Source organism: Crocodylus porosus, unplaced genomic scaffold (assembly GCF_001723895.1).
Source record: "Crocodylus porosus isolate Cpor-Errol unplaced genomic scaffold, CroPor_comp1, whole genome shotgun sequence".
Lineage (NCBI taxonomy): Eukaryota > Metazoa > Chordata > Crocodylia > Crocodylidae > Crocodylus > Crocodylus porosus.
Genome location: NW_017728947.1, coordinates 44,101,805 through 44,122,366, shown reverse-complemented (window position 1 = coordinate 44,122,366; position 20,562 = coordinate 44,101,805). Strand labels below are relative to the sequence as shown.

Here is a 20,562-nt window from a genome sequence, read left to right as displayed (position 1 = left end):
TACCTGTTCTCATAGTGGTGTTTTTTACCCCAGACTATTCATCTCTTAAAGTGTAAACTTCTAATTAGAGGCATTATCTACTGCCTCAATGTTACTTTGTGATTTTCAAATGATTCAAACATCAAGTATACTCACAACTAAGTATGAAAATAAAGGGTAGGAAATTAACAGGACAAGTTTAAAAGTTAATTATAGGAGAAGTTTAAAAGATAATCTGTTTTAAGGGATTAGTAGAAGTCGAGCAAGCTAAAGGGATTTTGCTGAAACTTGCCACTAAAATTGTGTTTGGATGAAGCATAAATCTTAGCATAAGAGGAATGCTTTGAAAAGTTATGAACAAGTGAAAGCAGGGTTAATATACAGAATTGTTTTTGCCATCTCACTTCACATAAGCACTAATGTAAAAATGTAAATAGTTACTGGATAAAAGTAGAATCAACCCTAACTAACTATATGCAAAAAAGAAAAAAACAACAACATGAAATTTAGGGGGGAAATACAGACATCAAAAGGAAACAAAAAACAGAACAATTTCTTTGTGGGTATTTCTTTAAGAGTGGGAGCAGCAACATCCCTAGATTTGATTGCAAATTGCTTTCTGTTTTCATTCCTACCCGCTGTTTCCAGTCACGTGTAGCTAACTGAAATTTCTCTTCACACTGAGATTTTCCAGGATTGGGCTTTGCTCAAAGGATGGTAACAATAATTTATTTAAGTTTAAACAAAAATGCTTCAGCCTGCTCAAGTACAAGAGTAGAGAAAACACACACTTCATGATTAAAATGCCATGACCTTTTCTGTCCGTGGCTTGAGTGAAAGCTCTCATAGACAAGAAGCAAAACCTTGGACCCTCGTAGAAAACTTGGTTTTGATTTGGCAGTTATAAACCTGTGCCATTTACATTCTGAGAACAAACAACATGATGTTCTCTAAACTTGTGAACTGCACAGCTAGGGAGAGAATTTCTGCTCACAATGCAGGACAAATGTTGCTATGCAAAGGAATATACTGCTGCAAGTCAGTAGGAATCCCTGAGCTGGGGGAGAAACAGAAAAGCTCTGATGTTTCTGTAATGAACAAAGATACTGCAAAAAAAGTCATAAGCCCTTATGGATCCCCTATTATTTTATTTGGGTGCAAAAGACGCATCTATATGACTTCTAAGGAGGGTGAGGTGTTTTTTTTTGGCAGCAGCTAGAGTAAAAAATTCATAGGGTCAAAAGAGGGAGCATGAACATCAGTCAGTGAGGAAGGCATTGCCCTGAGAGGGGGGGATTCCTGGGTTTTGTTCCCTGCTGCCAAGACCACTCATACGTTTTGCATGAAACAGTCATTCATGAAAACAAAGAAATTTCCCTGGCAGCAAGGACTGTAACCCTAGACTCTCCTCTTTTAGGGCAGTGCCATTACTAGGCTACGGTTACACTCTCTCCTGGTTGCTCTCCTTCTGGCCCCATGAAACTTGCACTCTTGACTACCCAGTGGTCTACCTTAAACAGAAAGGTGTCCTCACCCAGCCTAGTGCATAGCCTGGGGTTTATGTCACAGTCCTAGGAGGAGGAAAATGTGGGTTTGTGTTCCTTCAGAATGATGAGGGTCTAGAGATCAGTATTGCCCACAGTATTGCCCTGCTCGCTGGGCAAATGCTCTAATCATCAGGCTACTGGACAAGAAGTAGGCACAGCCACCAGCTATATTTTATAATGAACTGAATGTAGGCTGATAGCAAATGTCACTAAGTGTGTGCTGTGTCCATGCCTTAAGACTCAGGAGCTTAGGCATTTCCCATATCAATTTGGATTTCAAGAAGGATTAAGTAGGAGTTAGCCATGTAGGTAGCAAATCTTGAGGGCTCCTGAACTTGTGCAGTAATGCAAGTCTGGGTGAGGCGTGCAAGTCTAAGTGTGGTTTTGCATATGCAGAAGGGGTGGGACTCAGGTTGTGAAGACATAATGGTACTTCCTGACTTTCAAAAGCATCATTTTTGGGGTCTTTGATGTAGTTTCACATATAACATTTTAGGGGAAAAAGGTGTCCAATCTGCTCCAGGTGCTTGGAGATTTCAGATTTGAATAAACTACTTTGCAAATCACCAATAAAAAGAACATTTTAAAAAGAATAAGTGGCTTTTTCCACAATCCACTAGACCAGGTTGTTTAGCTACCAAGAAATGTAGCAGCCTCCACTGCCTGACTGAATTTCAAGCCCCTCTCCTTTTAAAAACAAAGGCAGCTTCACTTAGGAGCACATGGAAGACACTGTGTACCCTTTTTGCTGCAGTATGGGCTTTGCCAGCTGGCCATTTACCTTGATTTTTCTGTCAGGTGGGTGAGACTGGTGAGAGGAACCATTACACTGAGTCACACCTGTTCCTGTTCTTTGGACTGTGCTTGTTGCCTTCTGCGGAGAAAAGCTGCTTCCATTTGGAACCCTTTTGGCTGGTGCTCTGGAATCACTGTCCTGAGTCAGGAGAGAAGCAACTGTTATGCTACTTCCCTCTTACGCCACAGACCAAGCATGCAGATAGGACAGAAGAAATTTCCTTTTACTCTTAATCCTTCTACCCCAAAGCATAATCCCAATACCCTTCAGCCCCAAGGCCTGCTGATCACAACCTTGAGACATGAAAAAAATATCAGGGTGGTTTTATGCAAAATTACTGAATTTGGATTAGTGTACTGAAAATCTGAGCACACCGCACAAACCCATGTGAACCAGAGGTACTTACCCTACAGCCCATGGAACTGTGTCATCCACCTGCCAGGGCTCTCCACAGGTCTGGAAATTTGGCAGCAGGTGAGCAGTGGCATGATTTACTACCATAGCAGAGCACAGCACCATGGCAATTAAAGCTGCCACCACTACCATGCCATTAAACTTCTGGACCTAAGGAGTCCCACAGGCTGGATAACATCCCCCACATGCTGGACTGTGCTGATGCATAGGGTTGGTCCAGCTATTCAGTATATGAGGTGAATAAAAATTCTGGCAAAAATTGATGTGTCCTTGGGGAAGTGAGATGATAATCTAAATGACAATTTTAATGTGTAATATCAGCAGCCAGCTGGGGTTCAGCCTAGAAATATTCCAAGGCCAGTTCAAATGTTTCTGGAGCAGCAAAGTTTGCTAAAGTGCACTGGACCAGGAATCAAAAGTTGCATTTATTTTTCAATGTTAAAAACAGAAGTATGTAGGAGACAGACCACAGCATGTGTAGAAACAATGACCAATTGCCCCTTTGTTACTGGGCAACTCCTGTCTGATCTACTAAATCGTATCAACTGGCCAATTAAAAGATCTTTCTGGTATGAGATCTGCCAACCATACAGGCCAAAATAATATCCCCCCAAACACAGGGAAGCAGAAAGAAATTCTACTCAGAAAGAAGGGAAGAGCCCACCTTTAAGCCATGGGCTCAGCAAGGGGCATGAATAGGTATTCATGAAATAGAGCTCTAAAACTTGTCAGAGCAGAAACCCAGCTGGACCTGAAAGAGGAAGGAGGCCTAGCAGTCAGGAGCCTAACTACTGGAAGCAGAAAACTATGCTAAAATGAAGAACTCTATCACCCTGGAGTGAACACACCAAACCTCAAACGAAGGAGGAGTCATTTCCTATCCCACTTCTTCCAGAATTAATGTCTTCTCCCCACTTTGTCATACACTCACCACTGTGCTGAGCTGATCTTGCTCATTGTTCTCTGGAAATATCTTCTCCAGCACCAGGAAGGTCAGAAAGCCAATGATCACCCAGAGACCTAAAAGCTTTTGCTGATGGAAGCTCTGTCCTTCTCCTAGAAAACAAAGAAAACCTCTCAGGGCACCTCACGGTGGCAAACGGGGAATGCCCCTGCACCCAAGGCAGCTCAGTTTGTGACCGAGAAGCCTGAGACAAGAACATGGGGCAAGGACATTTCCTTTGGCCCTATGAGAAACACGGAGCAGTGCCTCAGTGCTCATCCCCAACTCAAGAATGCCCTCTACAACCACAGTCCTCAGTACCCCAAAACTCAGCAGTGGTGTCCTGCCCATCTCCCATCATGCTATAGATTTTTCCCTTGTGTCCAGCTCCACAGCAACCTGTGTGAAGCTGACCAAAAGTGGAGTCTCCCACCAAAGGTTACAGGGATGTTTGTGTCAGCACAAATCCTACAGATGAGTCTGCCTGAGCAAGCCAAAACAGGAAAGTTTGTGCCTCAGGAAGCTGAACCAGAGACTTGTCTTCAACATCCTGCCACACCCGAGCAAATTATTACCCATAAAATGTTCCTTCTAATTAGGGGTGAACCTCTGCTATTATTCTCCAATCAGCCTGGCTGCAGGGGCAAAGACTGTGGTATGCCAGAAGCCTAGATGTGTGGAGTATTCAAACCTGGACGCTTAAAACCTAGGGACAGGACTAAAAGAAGAATTAACATGCTTAGGCAGAAAGGTGCAGTCACAGGGGCCAAAGCACCAGGGCAGTGAGAAAGAGAAAGAAACATTTAAGCAGAAGAGCTTTGCAGACTATATTTTTTAATTCCTACTGCTTAGGTGGGAACAGATTCTGGGAAGCTCAGGTCATCTCTGTATTCCCTACATTCTCATCAGGGAAATGATTCCTCGATTCCCACCAGGATTGGACACAGATAAGCATAAGATCAATCCTGGGACAGGTAATGCTGAGATCTGAGCTCCTTGCAGAACTGTTTCAAATGAGTCAGAGGGCGTTCCTTTCTTAACTGAGCAGCTATTTATAAGGTCCAGTCAGCACTCGGCCTCTCATGACCCTTGTTTGCCTAAGACATAATCACCATATATTTCCATGGGCTCTTTAGGAAACTGTTACTGGAAATGGTGAAGGCTGTATCAGTTGCTTCTCAAGCTCTAGCTCAAGCCAGGCCAGATCCACCCCATCTGGGGCAGCTGGTGTACTGGGGGTTAGGTAGCTGCACCTTCTGCTTCCCTCCCCACTGCGCACACACTCTAAAGAAAGTCAGTCCCCAATGCTATCCGTTAAGCAAAGATCTGAGTACTGTTAGGCCAAGGAATGATGTAGCACAGAAGTGAGTTTCAGTCAAGAGCCTTTGCTGAAGGGACCCCAAGAGCAGAAACAGGGAAAAAGGCCCAAGTCCCCCGGCATCCTCTGGGGACCTCTTTGGAAAAATGATTCACAAAAGCCCCAGGGCAGTCAGTGCTCAGGACAGGCTCTAGGCCATCAGGAACTTGTGCAACCATAGTGTTACCTGCTGTGGCACTGCAGGTGTAGGCCCAGGCCTCTGGGAGCATGTGCAGGAACACGTTTCCCAGTAGTCCACCAATTGCAAAACTTAACAGCTGCTTCAAGCGACAGGATCCCGCTGGAAGACAAACAGAAAAAGCCACTCAGAGCCCAGCCTGATGATCAAACATGGTCTGCCAGGTCCCAAGGGGAAAAAACAGTGAGGCTGTGTGCAAGCAAACTTGTCTCCAGTATCCAGACTGGAGTACATAAGCTCTCCAACAGAAGACCAAGAACCCAAATTATAGGAATTGGTCTTTTAACAGGAGTGGATTTGCCTGCATTTAAGCAGGCAGCATGTGTAGGGCACAAAGAAGATCCCAATTCCCATGTCAGGCATAAGACCACCACACCCACTGGTCAGTGTGGCTGCCAACAGGCGTTTGGAGGGGGTGGGGTAGAAACTAAAACAAAACGGCACTTTACCAGAAGAAGCGCATTGCTTTCACCCAGCTCCCCAGCATCTGTATAGATCAAGCACTTCAGCAGGGCCTTTTGGCACGTTTGTCTAAAACTGATTAAATTATCTATTAGAAGTGCCAAAAAGCCCCGCCAAAGCACGTGACCTATACAGATGCTGACAAGCTGAGTCAAACTAATACGATACCTCATTTGGGAATGCACTGTGCTTGGTGAGGGGGTGCGCTGAGCTGAAAGTAAAGCACTGTTTTGTTTTGTTCTTTATGTCTGTAAGCAGCCTGCCTTAACATTTGGGGTGGGAGGCATCAAAGAGGAGGTTTACCTTCTGATCTCAGAGTGACTCCTGTCTCAAGGGGAATTACCAGCAAAGGGAGAACCCCACTCAGCCCCACCATGACCGAGCCAATCAGAGAACAGATCCAGGCATCCAGTCGCTCTCCACTGAACAGGTTTCCCCAGGACTCAACCTCCTTCTCACACAGTGGATTGGCACTGGAGACAGCGTGGCTCCCTGTGGGCTGATGGGCTTCACAGGCCATGCTGAGCAGAAACAAGGCACGGATCCCACGAGGCAGAAGCCGTTTCCCTGTCATCGTGGAGCTGTCTCAATCTCTACAAGGAAAAAGGAACAGTCGAAATCTAAGACATGGTGCAAGAGTCCACTTCAAGTCCTCCCATCCTCCAACCTGTTTATTTTCTTGGGTAGCTTTGGTTCCACAATTATTCCCCTTATCACAAAGGGCCCACATTTTCCTTATTTCCTGTCTCCTTTCAGTTTGCAGGCTTGATCATGACACCAGTGGACTGGGAAACCCTTTACCTGCCCATTTGGTCCTGGGTGTGCTCTCCCTGGGTAAAAAAGCTAACTCCCTGCCTTGTTCCTCAGCATCCAGATCCACAGAGCCTAGGATGCTCACAGCCAATTCACAGACAACGATTTGCACTGCTGGATGATTTCAAGAAGGGCCATGTGTATAAATGCTATCAAGACAAAATATTACAAAGGGAACTGAGTGATGCCATGCTGGAGCAGAGGCCTCACCTACACTTTACATGACATCAAATGGGACTAGAAAACCAACTCCCCAGTGGAGATCTGCTGCTGCACAACTGCCAGATTACTGGAAGAAGTGGTGCCAGAACAGCATCCTTGCACAAAGGGTGTCTATTGCTCAAACTACAAGGAAGCACTGGGGCAGGTTTCACTCAGATTGGGCAGTTGAAGCATTTTTCTTAAAACCACCTGCTATTCACCTTTAACAGAAGCACTTCAAGTAAGTTTGGGAAACAACAGTTGCAATAGCCTGTTGGAGCACTACACTACACAAGGCACTCTTCTCCATGCACTGGATGCAAACTCCTCATAAAAGGAGGAGTTAACTCCTCATAAAAGGGTGCAAACTATTGCCATAACTCTTACCCCCTATTTTTGATCCCTCTGTTGAAGGCACAAATGATCTCCCAACTGCAATCCTTGAGACAAGGAATCATAATAATTCTTGGGAGATGCGTTTCTGAACCGCCTCATAACTACTATGGAAAACCCCGGTTCCCAAAGACAGAAATCAAGTTAGAGAATATCAGTATATAAGAGGCACAAAAGACAGCCCTCTGCTGCGCGATGGGAAAAAATCCAGCCAGGGCAAACACTATGGACAGAGCTTTATGTTGAACAATTGCCTTCAGCACAAAGTTATTACAGTACACACAACTAAAACCACAACCTACTGTCACTACCAGCATTCCCTGCAAGACTCACTACAAACATGCCAGTCTAGACTAGAAACCCTGAACTTGCAGTGACAGGATGTACACATTTGCTCTGAACTTCTAGAAGAGGAGAGACAGGTTGGCTGAATGACTCTGGGTAAAGATAAGAGGGAAAAAAACACAAATGATAAAATGGAAGTGATTTATGGCAGACGACCTATTCAGGAGGTGGTGGTGGAGGAGGTGGCCTTTAGTGAGAAAATATTGGAGGCATCCAAAGGACAGGACCTGGGGGTAACTGAGGACTCCGCACAGATACTGGTTGGAAAAAAAAAAACAGCACGACAGGACAGACAATCCGTCAAGTTCCTGGAATGTACGCGGGATATCTTCTTGTTCAGAAGGTGGAAAAAGCTACGGTGAAGCAGCTATTTTAGATTTAGTTCTGACTAATATGGAAAACTTAATTTAGAATTTGAAGGCAGAAAGAAATATGGGTAAAAGTAATAAAGAAACGATAGAGTCCATTATTGTAATGAAAGAAAGGCGTGAGAGTAGCAGAATAAGGCTTCACAAAAGCAAACTTCAACAAATTCAGGGAACTGCAGAGGTCATTTCTTAGGAAGGTAGTCTGAGGAGTGCAGGAGACCTGGCACTTACTGAAACTATTACATGCAAAAGGGAAAACTATCCTAATACAAAAGGAAAATCAGAAGCACAGTGACAAACCAGATGGGCCTCTTATTGTACCAAGGACAGATTTTCAGAGCCCTTCCAGGACCTGAAAAATCAATCAGATAATATAAAAAATTGGAAACAAATATGATTGGGATAAGCACAACAAGAACATAGGGATCCATGTAGGCTAAGGCACAAAGTGAGTTTAATTTGACACGAGACACAAGAAGCAACAAGAGAAGGGTCTATAAACATATTAGAAATAAGAGGAAAACCAGAGAAAGCGAAAAAAAAAAAAAAAAAGAGAGACCAGATAACTGATGATGCAGAAACTACTAGAGGGTTCCATGACTTTTGGCTTCAGTTTTCATAAAATTTAACAGTGACCAGATACTTAGAGAGATTAATTTTAATGAGGAGATAGGAGAACAGGGGAAGAATAGGCTAAAGTACACTTAGATGAGATGGACCTATTTCTAGGAGGTGTTGCCGACTGACATTCATTTTAGACTACTGAAGGAACAGGCAAAGTAAACTCTGAACAACTGGTGACCACGCTCAAGAATTTGTGGGGCAAAGATAAAGTCCCAGAGGATCAGAGAAAGCCAAGCATAGCACCTATTTTTCAACAAAGAAAAAAGAAGCTAAACTGATTCTCTCCCCTACACCCACGCAAAGCCCTTCATTCTGGGATCTTATTGTACCTGTGAAGTACCAAGATAACATTTTTTCCTTGGGACAACTGGGACTAATTTGAGTTAACTGCCATTCAAGCTGCATGTAAACAACTGTCCCTTGGCCTATTTTGGGACCATTAGCCCTAGGGCAAACCAGTTGTCCCTTTTCAGCCGGAAGGATCCAGTGCCAACACCCAGAAGGATTCTGGAGCAACTCATTGTTATCTAAATCAATTTGTAAATATTTAGAAAATAATAAAATAACAGCCAACATGGATGTGTAAGGAGCACATTGCATCAAACCAATCTGCCATATTTACCTGAATTTAAGACCACTTCCCAATAATTATACATAGAAGACTTATACATTTGCTATAATTTCCATACACATAATATAATTATTGGAGAACTGTCTTAAATTCATCCCCACCCGCACTGCAGTAGGGAAAGCAGTGGTAAGAGGGTAGGCAGTAAGGGGACAGATGGTAGGAAAGGAAAGCAGCTTGCCCCTGCTGCCTGCCCCTGCCATCTGTACACCCCCTCTCTTCCCCCTTTCTCCCTGCCACTTACCCTTGCTCCAGCACTGGCAGGCTATATCCATGTTCCAGTCTGGGGCACAGAGCATAGCCCCAGCCTAACCCTGTAGTACCTATATGAATCCAGCACCACTGCCGGTGCTCCATACCCCAGGCTAGAGCAGGAACAGAGTCTGTCAGTTAAGGGTAAGCATGGGGGGATAGGGAGGAGGGAAGAAAAGGGGCAGAGGCAGGGGAGGCAAGCAGAAGCTGCACCTCCAGCCCAAGGTTGGAGCCAGAACCTAAGCCTATGTATGTGGTAACAGCTGCTTGCTCCCCCATCCCCCCGCCACCCCTTGTATTTGCTTTCAAGAGTAGGGTTTTTTGTCCCCATGTTAAATGGGAAAAAATCCTCATCTGAGAATCAAGTAAATATGGTAATTTCCTCCTTTCGCAGGCTCACTGGCCTAGTGGATAAGGCAGACACAGTGCATGGAATATATCTTCACTTTAATGTGGCTTCTAACACTGTCTCAAATAACACTCTCAGAAACAAACTAGGAAAAGAAAGGCCTAGATGTCATCACTGTAAGCCGTGCTCACAACTAGCTGAGAAATCACTCAAAGAGCAACTATAAATGGGTCACTGCAAAAGTGGGAGGACATTTCCAGTGCAGTGAAGCATGGGTCTGTTTTCAGCCCACTTCCATTACAGTATTTTCATTAGTTCCTTGGAAGGTGCAATAGAGAGTACACTTATAAAATCTGCAGACAACACCGAGCTGAGAGGTGTTATGCTTATCTTGCTGGGGTCCTTTGACCCTAGTTGACTTCCTGCCGCTGGGGCAGGGGGCTGGACTTGTTGATCTTTGAGGTTCTTTCCAGCCCTAATGTCTATGAAATCTATGAAATAAACATGCAGGAACACAGACTCAGAATTCCAAATGATCATCCAAGTTGGAGGGAATGGTCCAAAATGAACAAGATGAAATTCAATAAAGACACGTGCAAAGTGCGACACAAATACAAATGGGTAGGAACAAGAATACAGGGAAAAAGAGGATCTGAAGGAGACTATGGATCACAGGCTAAACTAGGCTCTACCCAATTCTGCAACACTATTTTAAAATGTTTTAGACAAAGTGGAGGTAGTACAGAGATGAACAAGATGTCAGGATGGCTTTTGAGAGAAGACTGAAGGAACTAGATGTATTTATTCTAGAAAAGAGGAGACTGAAGGGGACCATGAAAACAAATTTCCAATACCCATGGGATTGTTACAAGGGGAGTAGCAGGGACCAGTTGTTCTTTATAGTTACCAGGGAAATGGTGACAGGAGAAGAAATCCGTTTAATTTGCAGTAGGAAAGGTTTACATTGGATATTAGGAAAAGCTTTCTGACAGTAAAGATGGTAAAACAATGAAACAGGCAGCCTAAGGGATGTTGTAGAAAGCTCCAGTGAAGGTGCTTACCCCAGGTCACACAGTCCACTATCAAGGATGGTCCAGATCAGCTTCTCTCAACCCATGGGTCGTGACCCAAAAATGGGTCGCAAGAACATAAGTTCCAGTTCCAGCACAGTTCCAGCCTGCGAAGTGCTGCTTGGCCCCCCCGCCCCACACACTGGGGGGCTGGGTCCTCAGGGAGGGGCTGGGAGTGGGGGGTACTGGGCTAAGACTGGCCATCGATGTTTATGAATGGGTCCTGGTACAAAAAAGGTTGAGAACCACTGGTCTAGATAAACTTGATCCTACTTTATTGCAAGGGTCCCTTCTAGCCCTTTTCTGACATTTCTCAGAAAACCGGCATGGTCCTCCCTCTGCTCAGCAGAATCCTACCAGAGCGCAGATTTTGAACAGATTCACTCAGATCTTAACTGACATCCATCCTTCATCCAGTGCCTGCAAAAGGACCTCCTAGCTGGGCACTATGGGTGCCTATACATGTGCTCTGATGTGTTCTAATTAGAACGTATTGGAGCAGAGCATTCCAATTAGAATGCTCCAGCAGGACATATATTCAGCATCCCACATGTCAAAATGGTGACAAGGGTGCTTTAATTAAAACCTGTCAGACAAGCTTTACTTAAAATGCCCCCGCTGCCATTTTGAAATGCAGGATACTGAACACATGTGACACAGCAGTGTTTTAATGAAAGTGGCTGTCCAGGAGCCACTCTCATTAAAACTCTCCTCCACTCCCACCCAGAGCATGTGTATAGACACCTTATAAGTCTAAAGTGTAAGGGATGGGAGAGAGAAGGTGAGGTAACAAGGGGACATATTCCACTCTAGTGCTGTAGCATGTGCAAAGGGCAGCAGGTTCTTGGTTGCCCAAGTGGACAGGGGGCTGGCAGAGGCTCTGGCTGCTAGTGATAGACTCTCAGAAAAAGACAATGTAGCCCTCACTCCAGCCCTGAGGATGCAAAATCTTTGTCAGTGAAATGCATCTGGGACACTTCCAGGCCATCTGGCTTTCTTCATAGGGCTGAGGACTCTCAGCTACTGCCCTGCTACAGTAAAACAGAAAGAGAAAAAGCCTCCTCCTCCTCCAAATGAGAGTTCTGGAAGTGTTTGCCACTGCTCCCATTCTGTGTTCACACCTGATCTGAAGGCTTTGCATGTATTAAACCAACACCGGCACAGAGAAATAAGGGATCCCTTCAGCAATAAACTGTGCACCAGAGACAACCTTCCATCCAGTGAGCAGGCTGCCTGGAATCTGCATTCACAGTACTTTCTGTTAAAAAATGCCAGACAATTCAGCACCCTCTGCAACCCCAGAGTGTGCCTCATGGAAAATCTGGCTGTAATGACAGGATGGGAGCTTAGAAGTGACCTACAACAGCTTCCCATGTTGGAAGAGCAGCTAGCTTAGGCGGGTCCCCAGAGGCAGAATTCTGGGCAGGCTACATTGCTACAGAACAGGAGGAGGCCAAGCTAAGTGAAGATAACAGAATTACTTTCACTAGAACCGGTGTTGTCTTTGCAGTCGAGACATGATGGATGCTGGAAGAGGCACCAATGATTCCCATCCCCGCTTCTACTGGGAAGCAGTACTATGGGTAGGCACATAACATAACAGTCAGAGTCAAGCCAAGTGAAGGATCAATCAGGCTGAAAGAGAAACTGCCTCCAGAGATGACCTCAGGGGGTGCGTCCATACATCCAGGAACGTGCACTTGCAGCAGCTCAAGTAGAAGCAATGCAAATTTGCGCTGAAGCAAAACGCCCTGGCTCATGTGCCGAGGCATGCACTTTGGTGTGGTGCAAGTTGTGCCACTTGGGGCAAAATAAAACTGCCCAGGTTCTCCCGGATCTGCAGTCAGGGGGACCTAGAGCCTGGGGCCAGCACAGGCAGTGTAAAAAGCTGCCCTGTCCTGGCTCCATCAGTACAAAAAGCTGCCCAGGCAAGTAGCTCAGAGCTACTCACTTTCAGGAGCTTCTGGGGTGGGGCCAGCACCTTGCTCAGCCTCGCGGCATTTCCCGCTCCAAGCCCAATGGAGGACACCAGACCAGTTTGCTTTTCTATCATCCATCACCACCACCTCTACACACTTGCGTGCCACACGATCCATCATGCTGCCCTCATGTCCTGCCCAGACACCAAGTGGCAGGACCTGCTCAGTGAGGGCATGGCTGGGGCATCCCAGTGGCTGAGTCTGTACTCTACCCTCATCCTATGAGCCACTGGGGACCTCAGCTGGTGGTGTCACCGTGGGCGTGTATGTGGTGAGCTTCACAGAAACCCTGGTCTCCTGTCCCTTCTGTGGGCAGAGGGAGACCCTGGCGCACATGACCTTCGAGTGCGCAAGGCTACAGCCCCTCCATCCTCACCTCCAGAACCTCCTCCTGAAGTTCTGGTTGAATTTTATCCCCCACCTTTTTGTTTTCAGTCACCCCATCTGCGACCCCACCAAGTCCCGGGACTTCCTGGTCAACCTCCACCTGGCCCTGGCCAAATGGGCCTGTACTTGACCAGAAAGGAGGCTCTGACCAGGAAGGTGCCCGGAGACTGTGGGGCCACTTTCCTCTCATTTGTCCATTCACATTTCCAGGCAGAGCACCAGTGAGTAGTATCCACCACCTCCTTGGATGCCTTTGAGGACCAATGGGTGCAGCCCAGGGGGCTCTGCTTGGTCCCCAACCTCAGAAGCTCCTGAGAGCAAGTAGCCCTGAGCACTTGATTTCACATTTTGACCCTTCCACCCTCACATCACTCCTGTCCTGTTTTTTGCCTTTGTCGTCCCAAGTATTTTGTTGTAGCATTCACCCATTAGCCCTCATACAATAGGGGCTACTAGTTAGCCAGGTGAGCCTTAGGGCCCAAGGTATTTGAATGTTACAAATAGACAGGAGCTTCTAAGGCCCGGCCAATTGATACCTGGGGATATTACCCCTTGTGCCAGCTGGACTGCTGAAGCAGCCCTGAGAGGTCCCTGTATCCTCTTCCCACTGCAGCAGTCTGGCAGTGGGGGCTGCTGCCTGGCTGTGACCTGCTGTGCACCTGCCAGACCCAGATGGGGACAGCACAGCCAGTAGAGGCATCTGCCCCTCCTGGGCCAGCTGCCAGCAGGCTGTGGCTACAGTGTTGGCCTTTGTGAAGCACTACTGCCATCTGTGCCCCTACCCGGCCATCTGGGCAGCTATCACCCAGAAGATGTTCCCAATGTTGTGGCCTGGTTTGAACTGTCAAAGCATGTCTTCCTGGCCCCAATTGGCCAGGAGGTCAGCCACCTCCAGCTGGGTCCAAGGTGCCAGCTCTGAGTGGACTCCTTTGCCTGGGTCCTGCCACTTAACTTCCTAGCAGGAATTCTGGTATTTCCTATTTGAAAACTGAAAAATCCCTGATAAAAAAATCCCAAAGTCACTCTGTAAAATATCCCAAAATCCATGTTCCTCCACAATTAAAACAAAAGACCACTATACAGAGAGAGCGCGCGAGAGACAGCAATCAGTTGGGCAATGTTTTATTGATATATCTACAGTATTAAGGCAATCTGGAAGCCTACCAGTGTCTCTATCATGACAATAAAATGAATTCTAAATACCTATGTTTTAATGCTTGCCTTTGGTTTTCTTACCATATAGCACTTAGAGCTCCCAGACCCCTGCACTAATCAGGATGTGGGGACAGCTGCCCCTACAGCCACACCTCCTGTCAGCAGGTCTCATCCTGTCTGGCAACTGGACACACAGGGTGTGTGCTGGGGGGAATGTGGGGGACCAAGGGGTGTGTGGGTAGACGTGGGTGGATCGTGGGGAGATTTGGGGAGGGAGGGGCTGCTCAGGAGAGGTAGGTCCCCTGTCCCCCACAGGACACAGACCCCCAGCACAGCTCATGGGCTGCCACCCAACAGTGGCTACAGCCCCCTTAACAGGGGCCACATGGCTGCTGTGGGGGCTACCACCTCCTGGAGGGCCCAAGTGCCCCACCCACCCTTGCTCCCCCAGCCCTCTGGATTGCTGCCCCACCTGGCCTCATCCCCCACTGGTTCCTGCAGCCCCTCCCCTTGATGGCTGGCCCACCTGGCCCCAGCCTCCCAGCAATTAAAAAAAAAAAAAAAGAAGCAGCAGCCCCGTACTCACTGGCAGTAGTAGTGGCCGTATAGGTCATTGGCCTCCTGGCAAAGCCCCACCGCAGAGCACAGGGCAGCAGCAAAGCAGCAGGGACCAGCCCCAGCTGCCTGGCACCTGCACTACCACTGGCCCATCACATGGATGCAGCCAGGGTCGGCAGGGTGCCATGTGGCTCCACACACTGTTGGGCAGCTGAGGCCATTGCGGCTGTCACCTGGGCCCAGCACCGCTCAGCCTGAGCGGCCCCAGCTGCCTGACAGCGTGTGAAGCCACACAGCACCCTGCTGACCTCAGCCACACCTGCGTGATGGGCCACTGGCAGTGCAGATGCCAGGCAGCTGGGGCCACCTGCTGCACCATACTGTCTGTCTGTGTGTGTGCGTGTGCGCGCGCACACGCGCAGGGAGGGAGGCCCCAGTGACCCTGATGGCAGCTGCTACTGCCAGTGAGTGCGGACCTTTTTTTTTTTTTAATTGCTGGGAGGCTAGGGCCAGGTGAGGCAGCGATTGGGTGGGAGCTCAGGGGGCAGGCAGGAGATGAGGCCGGGCAGGGCAGCAATGGGGATCCTTGGGGAGCAGGCTGGGGCTGGGGCTGGGCAGTGATCGGGGGGGGGCAGCGTGCTCCAGCACTGGGGCAAGGGCCAGCCATAGAGATACTCTGGGTGGCTACCACAGCATCTCTGCGGAGGACCCACACCTCCGGTTGCCTCAGGGCATGGTCCTGAACCATGCCCTGCCCCACTTTTTTTGCCCAGGGTATTTTTTGCCCCCTTGTATCTGGGGTCTAATTTTGCTTTCATGCTGCAAATTTGCAGCATGGTGAACATTTTTTTATTTCTGCACATGTCTCTTGCAGTGTCTCAAAAGGCTTTGAGATGCTGCAAGATGCACATGTCCGCTCGTCTGGATGTATCCTGGAAGTTCAGGGTCTTCACACCTGTTCATCCTCCCCATCTGGAGCTGAAAAATCTACATCTGTTGGAGACTAAAAGGCACACAAACTGGTCACCTGACATTTTACTGAGTCTACAAAGAAATCCTGGGTAAAGACAGGGATGTAACAGAAAAATAAGCACGTATCAAAGGCTCACAACACAGAGCGCATCTCTGCGCACAAGTCTCTTGCCAGGGTTTGCTCCTGCAGGAAGTCAAGGGAGGGTAGTAGCGAAACTAGAATTGCTCCTCCAGAAAAGAGGCAATGCTTAACAGTCAGTAAAAGCAATTCCATTTTATCAGTAAAACCAGATTCCTTCATGCCCTTCATGGTACCTGACTGTCTGAGGTTTTGGTCTGTTCTTGTTACTCAGACCAGAGAATACAGTTAAACATCCTCCCAGCTGAGAAACAAGCAGCTATGGCTCTTGTCTGGTAGCACCCCTAGAGCCTTCCCTGGGGCCCATTAGGAAGCTGACAGACAGCTATAAGTAACACAACACAGCCTGAACAATTCACTGGTGTCTACCTTCGCTCTCATTCAGTTGCTCAGAGTGTATCCCAGCCTATGTCTCTTCATAGTCCTATGAGTCCCTCTGCTCCGTGGTGGAGATTCCTGCTCCTGCTCCATATTGTCTCTACTTTTCTAAATCATTATTATGGCTTAAAGCCCCAGCAGCTCCAACATTTAATGTCTCTGGTGTCCCTAATGCTTGCTACCCACTGGATAAACCAGATTACATAACCACTTCAAATAGGCTACTAAGATAAAGAAAGTGGACAGCCAGGACAGAGCCTCCAGAGGAAAGCTCATAGGAGGGTACAGGCAGGAGCATCATGTTGGCATTGAAACTAGAGGCTTGTCTTCTACCCCTGACTTTAGTCATGTATCCCTATCTTGGGCCCTCAAGTACTACAGGGATTGGAGACAGATAAGTATGTAGAGAGGATCTATGAGTTCCAATGGTGCAGTAATAAGGAGAAAACCACCAAAGTGTCATGGGGTAATACCGTGACAGAGGTAATGCAATTAAAATGAAACCGTGTAATGGAGGGTTGCACCCTTGTCTGCTTGCAGACAGGACTCCCTACGAGAACCTCATAGCTAACTTCCCACTGGCCAGCTTCCAGTAGGAGGATCTCAGCTACACCCTGACTTTATGGAAATGGAAGACTCCTCTCCAGCTTGCTCCTGCAGCCATACAGCTGAGGGCAAGCGAAACTCGGGAGCATCTGAACCCCAAGCCTCTGGAATTGGGCCTGCACGTAGGATGCCTGCCAAAGGATTTCGGAGTATCTGAAGCCCCAGGGAGGGGCGGAGAATGCTTGCCAGTAGCAGGGCCCCATATGGTTTTTGAATGATTCCAGTGGATTTGGAATCGATTTGGCTGATTCGTCCTGGGACACAACATTTTTTTAAAGAAAATTTATCTCCTATCCAAGATGGAAGAGCCTTGGGTCTGCTTAACTCCTTCGATCACAGCTCTGCGGTAAATGGTTGAAATTTTCCCAGCACAGGACCACCAGATGCCACCACAGCAAAAGATAAAGTTAGTCTGAAAGGCTACCACTTACACCAGTGATTTATAACCAGAGGGCCACCAGATCTTTTGAGGGGTGCCATGAGATGTGAGGAGATAAGCAGATCAACTAGCAGGTAAGTACAGGCTGAGGCTTATCCCTCCCTGGATGATCCTCCATCCCCACTGCCAGGCCCCTCTGCAAGGAAGTAAAGACTGTAATCTGAATCACTTTTTGAAAATGGATGTCACTGAATTCACAAAAGTTATGCCTTGAGTACAGTGAGGGGTGACTCGAATCCAAAAAAAGGACTGAGAAACACTGACTTACATACTTGGGGGTTGAGGGGGAGAAGTGGAAGGAAAGAGACTGGCTTTGAATTGAAAGCCATGAAAATAATTTACACACACACACACACACACACACACACACAGAGCGTAGCAGCTGGTCCCTGAGAAAAAGTCAAATGGATCTGGAAACATAGGTTTGCCCCAAGATACAAATCAACTGCAAGAGAGAAAGAAGCTGAAACAAAATTGAGTACAGACAAAATAATCTCCTAAAACTGTCACGTCCCTGCTGCAGCTGAAATAAACTTCCTTCTGCCAGCTGCTTCAGCCACCTGGAAAATCCAACTCAGCCCTTCAAACAAATCTTAAGTGCTGGGTGCGCAGCAGGGAACTGCCTCTGCTCCTGCTCCTCCCCCTCTCGGCCAGTAGCGATGTCCTTTCAGACCACATAGCATTTATCCTTTCTTCAGCATAGCCCTTGTTCCAACACACTGACATTTTAAATATGTCTTCGGAAAAACTTTTAGCCTTTTTTCCTGGACACTCATGGCCTGTCTTTGAAGGAGCAACTGAACGCAGCATAAGTTACTTCATTAGAGAGGAAATAGAAACGGCAGCCAGTAAATTCTCCCAAAGCCTCATTTCACCAGCCCTGCAGTAAGCTCAGCATTCCTGTGAAAACCCTGACTTCTGCCAAGGCACAGAGGATTTTCAATTGCTCAGTAGCTGTCCATACATGCTCCCTTTCATCTCTCAATAATATGCCATCTTTAAGAAACCCAAAGCTCCCTACAGGACTCAGCCCCTCCCAGAAATCTCTGAGGAATCTCTTTTATGCAGAATAGTCACGTCGCTCAGCCAGGCACACACTAAGGTATCTCCGACCAAACCTGCACACCCCTGGGCTGAGCAGCAGGGATGAGAACACAAGATACAACAGCACTGAACAAAGAGCTCACAAACACGAGTTCTCATCTCTTTCCACGACCACGGCAAAGAGAAGCCACCTGCAGAAACCCTCTCACTAGGAGGGTACTAAAGCACTGGGACAGGTTACACAGAGACATGGTAGAAGCTCCATCCTTGGAGGTTTTTAAGACCCAACTAGACAAAGCTTTGGCTGGGATGATCTAGTTGGGGACAGTCCTGCTTTGAGCAGGGGGTTGGACTAGAACAGCATTTCTCAACTCCATGGGTCATGACCCAAAAGTGGGTTGCAAGCATATATGAAAGGATAGCTGACAAACTTTAAAAATGGACCAACAAACTTTAAAAATGGTTTTGCTTTTAAAGGAGAAAAATGTGGCTAACTGTGGCTTTTCCCTTGCTGGTTGGCAGAGTTCCAGCTTGCAAGGGGCTGCTTGGTTCCTCCCCTACCCTAAACGCTGAAGGGCTGGGGCCTGGGGCAGTGGGTCAGGAGTGAGGGGCACCGGGTCGGGACTGGCCAGCAGTGTTTACAAATGGGTCCTGGTACAAAAAAGGGTGAGAACTTAGAGGACTTCCTGAGGTCCCTCCTTCCAACCCTCATTTTCTCTGATTCCAATCAAATGACACACCAGGGATCGTCCTGCGCCCAGCAGCCAGCTTCACTCTTTGGAGCTAGCTAGGGTTTATCTCCCACCCAACCCAGCCGTCAGCCAGGGGAGCTTTTCCCTGGCCCCCCTTAGCAAGCACTCCAGCACCATATGGAGAAGCCTTTCTAAAACACTTAGGAAAACACAGGGCCCACATCTGGGGCGAGGCTACCCCCTCTCCTCACACAGGGCAGAGGGCTTTCCTCAGCCCGTGCCCCATCACGGCACGTGTCTCCCCAGCCGGGGCGAGGCCAGGGCAGCCTCTCCCGGCCGGCAGCCCTTGTCCTTGCCCTTGCCCCTAGGCGCAGCCCCCCGCAGGGCACGTCCCTGGAAGGGGCCCCCGCGCTGCCAGCAGCCGGCGGAAAGCGGGGCACGTCAGCGGCGGAGGGACACCTGCCCCGAGGGGCCCCTGCCCGGCTTTCCGGGGCTGCCGTGCGGCGCGGCACCCCACTCCGAGGTACGGGACCGGGGCGCGGAGGTGGGAGCGGCTCTTCCCCGCCCGGCGACCCGCGGCACTCACTGGCCGCGAGTTGAAGCCCCGCACGCAGCCTCCCACCGGCCCGGGCGCAGTTACCGAGCGCGGCCCGCGAGCTCCAGGCTGCCCCTGCCATCCAGCCGCGGCTCCGCACGGGACTCCCCGCCCGCCCGGCCTCCCAGCCCCGCCTCCCAGCCGCGGCCACGTCTGTCCCATCCCTGCTCCCTCCCTCCCCCGGAACCAAGTTACTGCCCCGTCGAGCGAATCCCCGCTGCGCACACTTCCGGTGTCCAGGCACCGGGGTGCCCTGAGGCGACGGACACTTCCTGCCGCTGCCCTATGGGGGACTGGCGAAGCAGCGCGCACTTCCGGCCGGCGGGCGGCGAGATACAAGAAGGAACGCTCGCACCCCGAGCGCAGGGTGGGGTTGGCATCTTTGTGCAGGCGCAAAACGTTGTGGTCGGGAGTGGGCTCGGAGCCGGCTTTTGGGTGTCTCAGGCCAGAGCCAGGACAGGCCAGAGCCGGCTTATGCTTGCCCTTGAATTCTCTGCTCAGCCATAAGCATGTTGCAAAAATGTTGCGGTTCGTTTCTCGGGAGGCGAAGAACTCTCAGACACACACTATTAGCAGAACAAAAGGTGTATTTGCAAATAGGGTCAGAGCAGAGACAGAAAATCTCAGATTACTCTGCCGCCGAGGAAAACTCTTAGCTGGCTTTTATCTTTTTCCTCCTGGGCACGTGTGCAGAAACAGGAACTCTTACAACTCATTTCTGGTTCATACAAACATACATGTGATTACGTCACGTCATCCGTCGCATGTGCAGTATAATTAACTACTTAAGTGTGCGGGGCGGATAGGCATATATGCATCAGCTAATTATGCACACTCAGAAAGCTCTCTAGATCACCAAGAGTTGAAATCCCCCCCCC

General features: G+C 48.4%; 1 protein-coding gene across 2 annotated transcripts in view; it reads right to left on the bottom strand.

Moving 5' to 3' along the window:
- The window catches only part of SLC39A13 (solute carrier family 39 member 13), a 28,160-nt gene extending 8,334 nt beyond the window's left edge, over nt 1-19,826 (bottom strand). Inside the window, exons 1-6 of one of the 2 annotated variants that reach the window (XM_019551861.1) lie at nt 19,730-19,807; nt 8,118-8,169; nt 6,001-6,290; nt 5,224-5,337; nt 3,671-3,792; nt 2,308-2,460 (exon numbers count right to left, since the gene is read on the bottom strand). In XM_019551861.1, the coding sequence (XP_019407406.1) occupies nt 2,308-2,460; nt 3,671-3,792; nt 5,224-5,337; nt 6,001-6,271 (660 nt within the window). In that variant the 5' untranslated portion in view covers nt 6,272-6,290; nt 8,118-8,169; nt 19,730-19,807. Of the gene's footprint in view, nt 1-2,307; nt 2,461-3,670; nt 3,793-5,223; nt 5,338-6,000; nt 6,291-8,117; nt 8,170-19,729 lie in introns of both variants that reach the window. The other variant, XM_019551860.1, reaches the window with a different exon arrangement.
- Nucleotides 19,827-20,562: the final 736 nt, after the last annotated feature.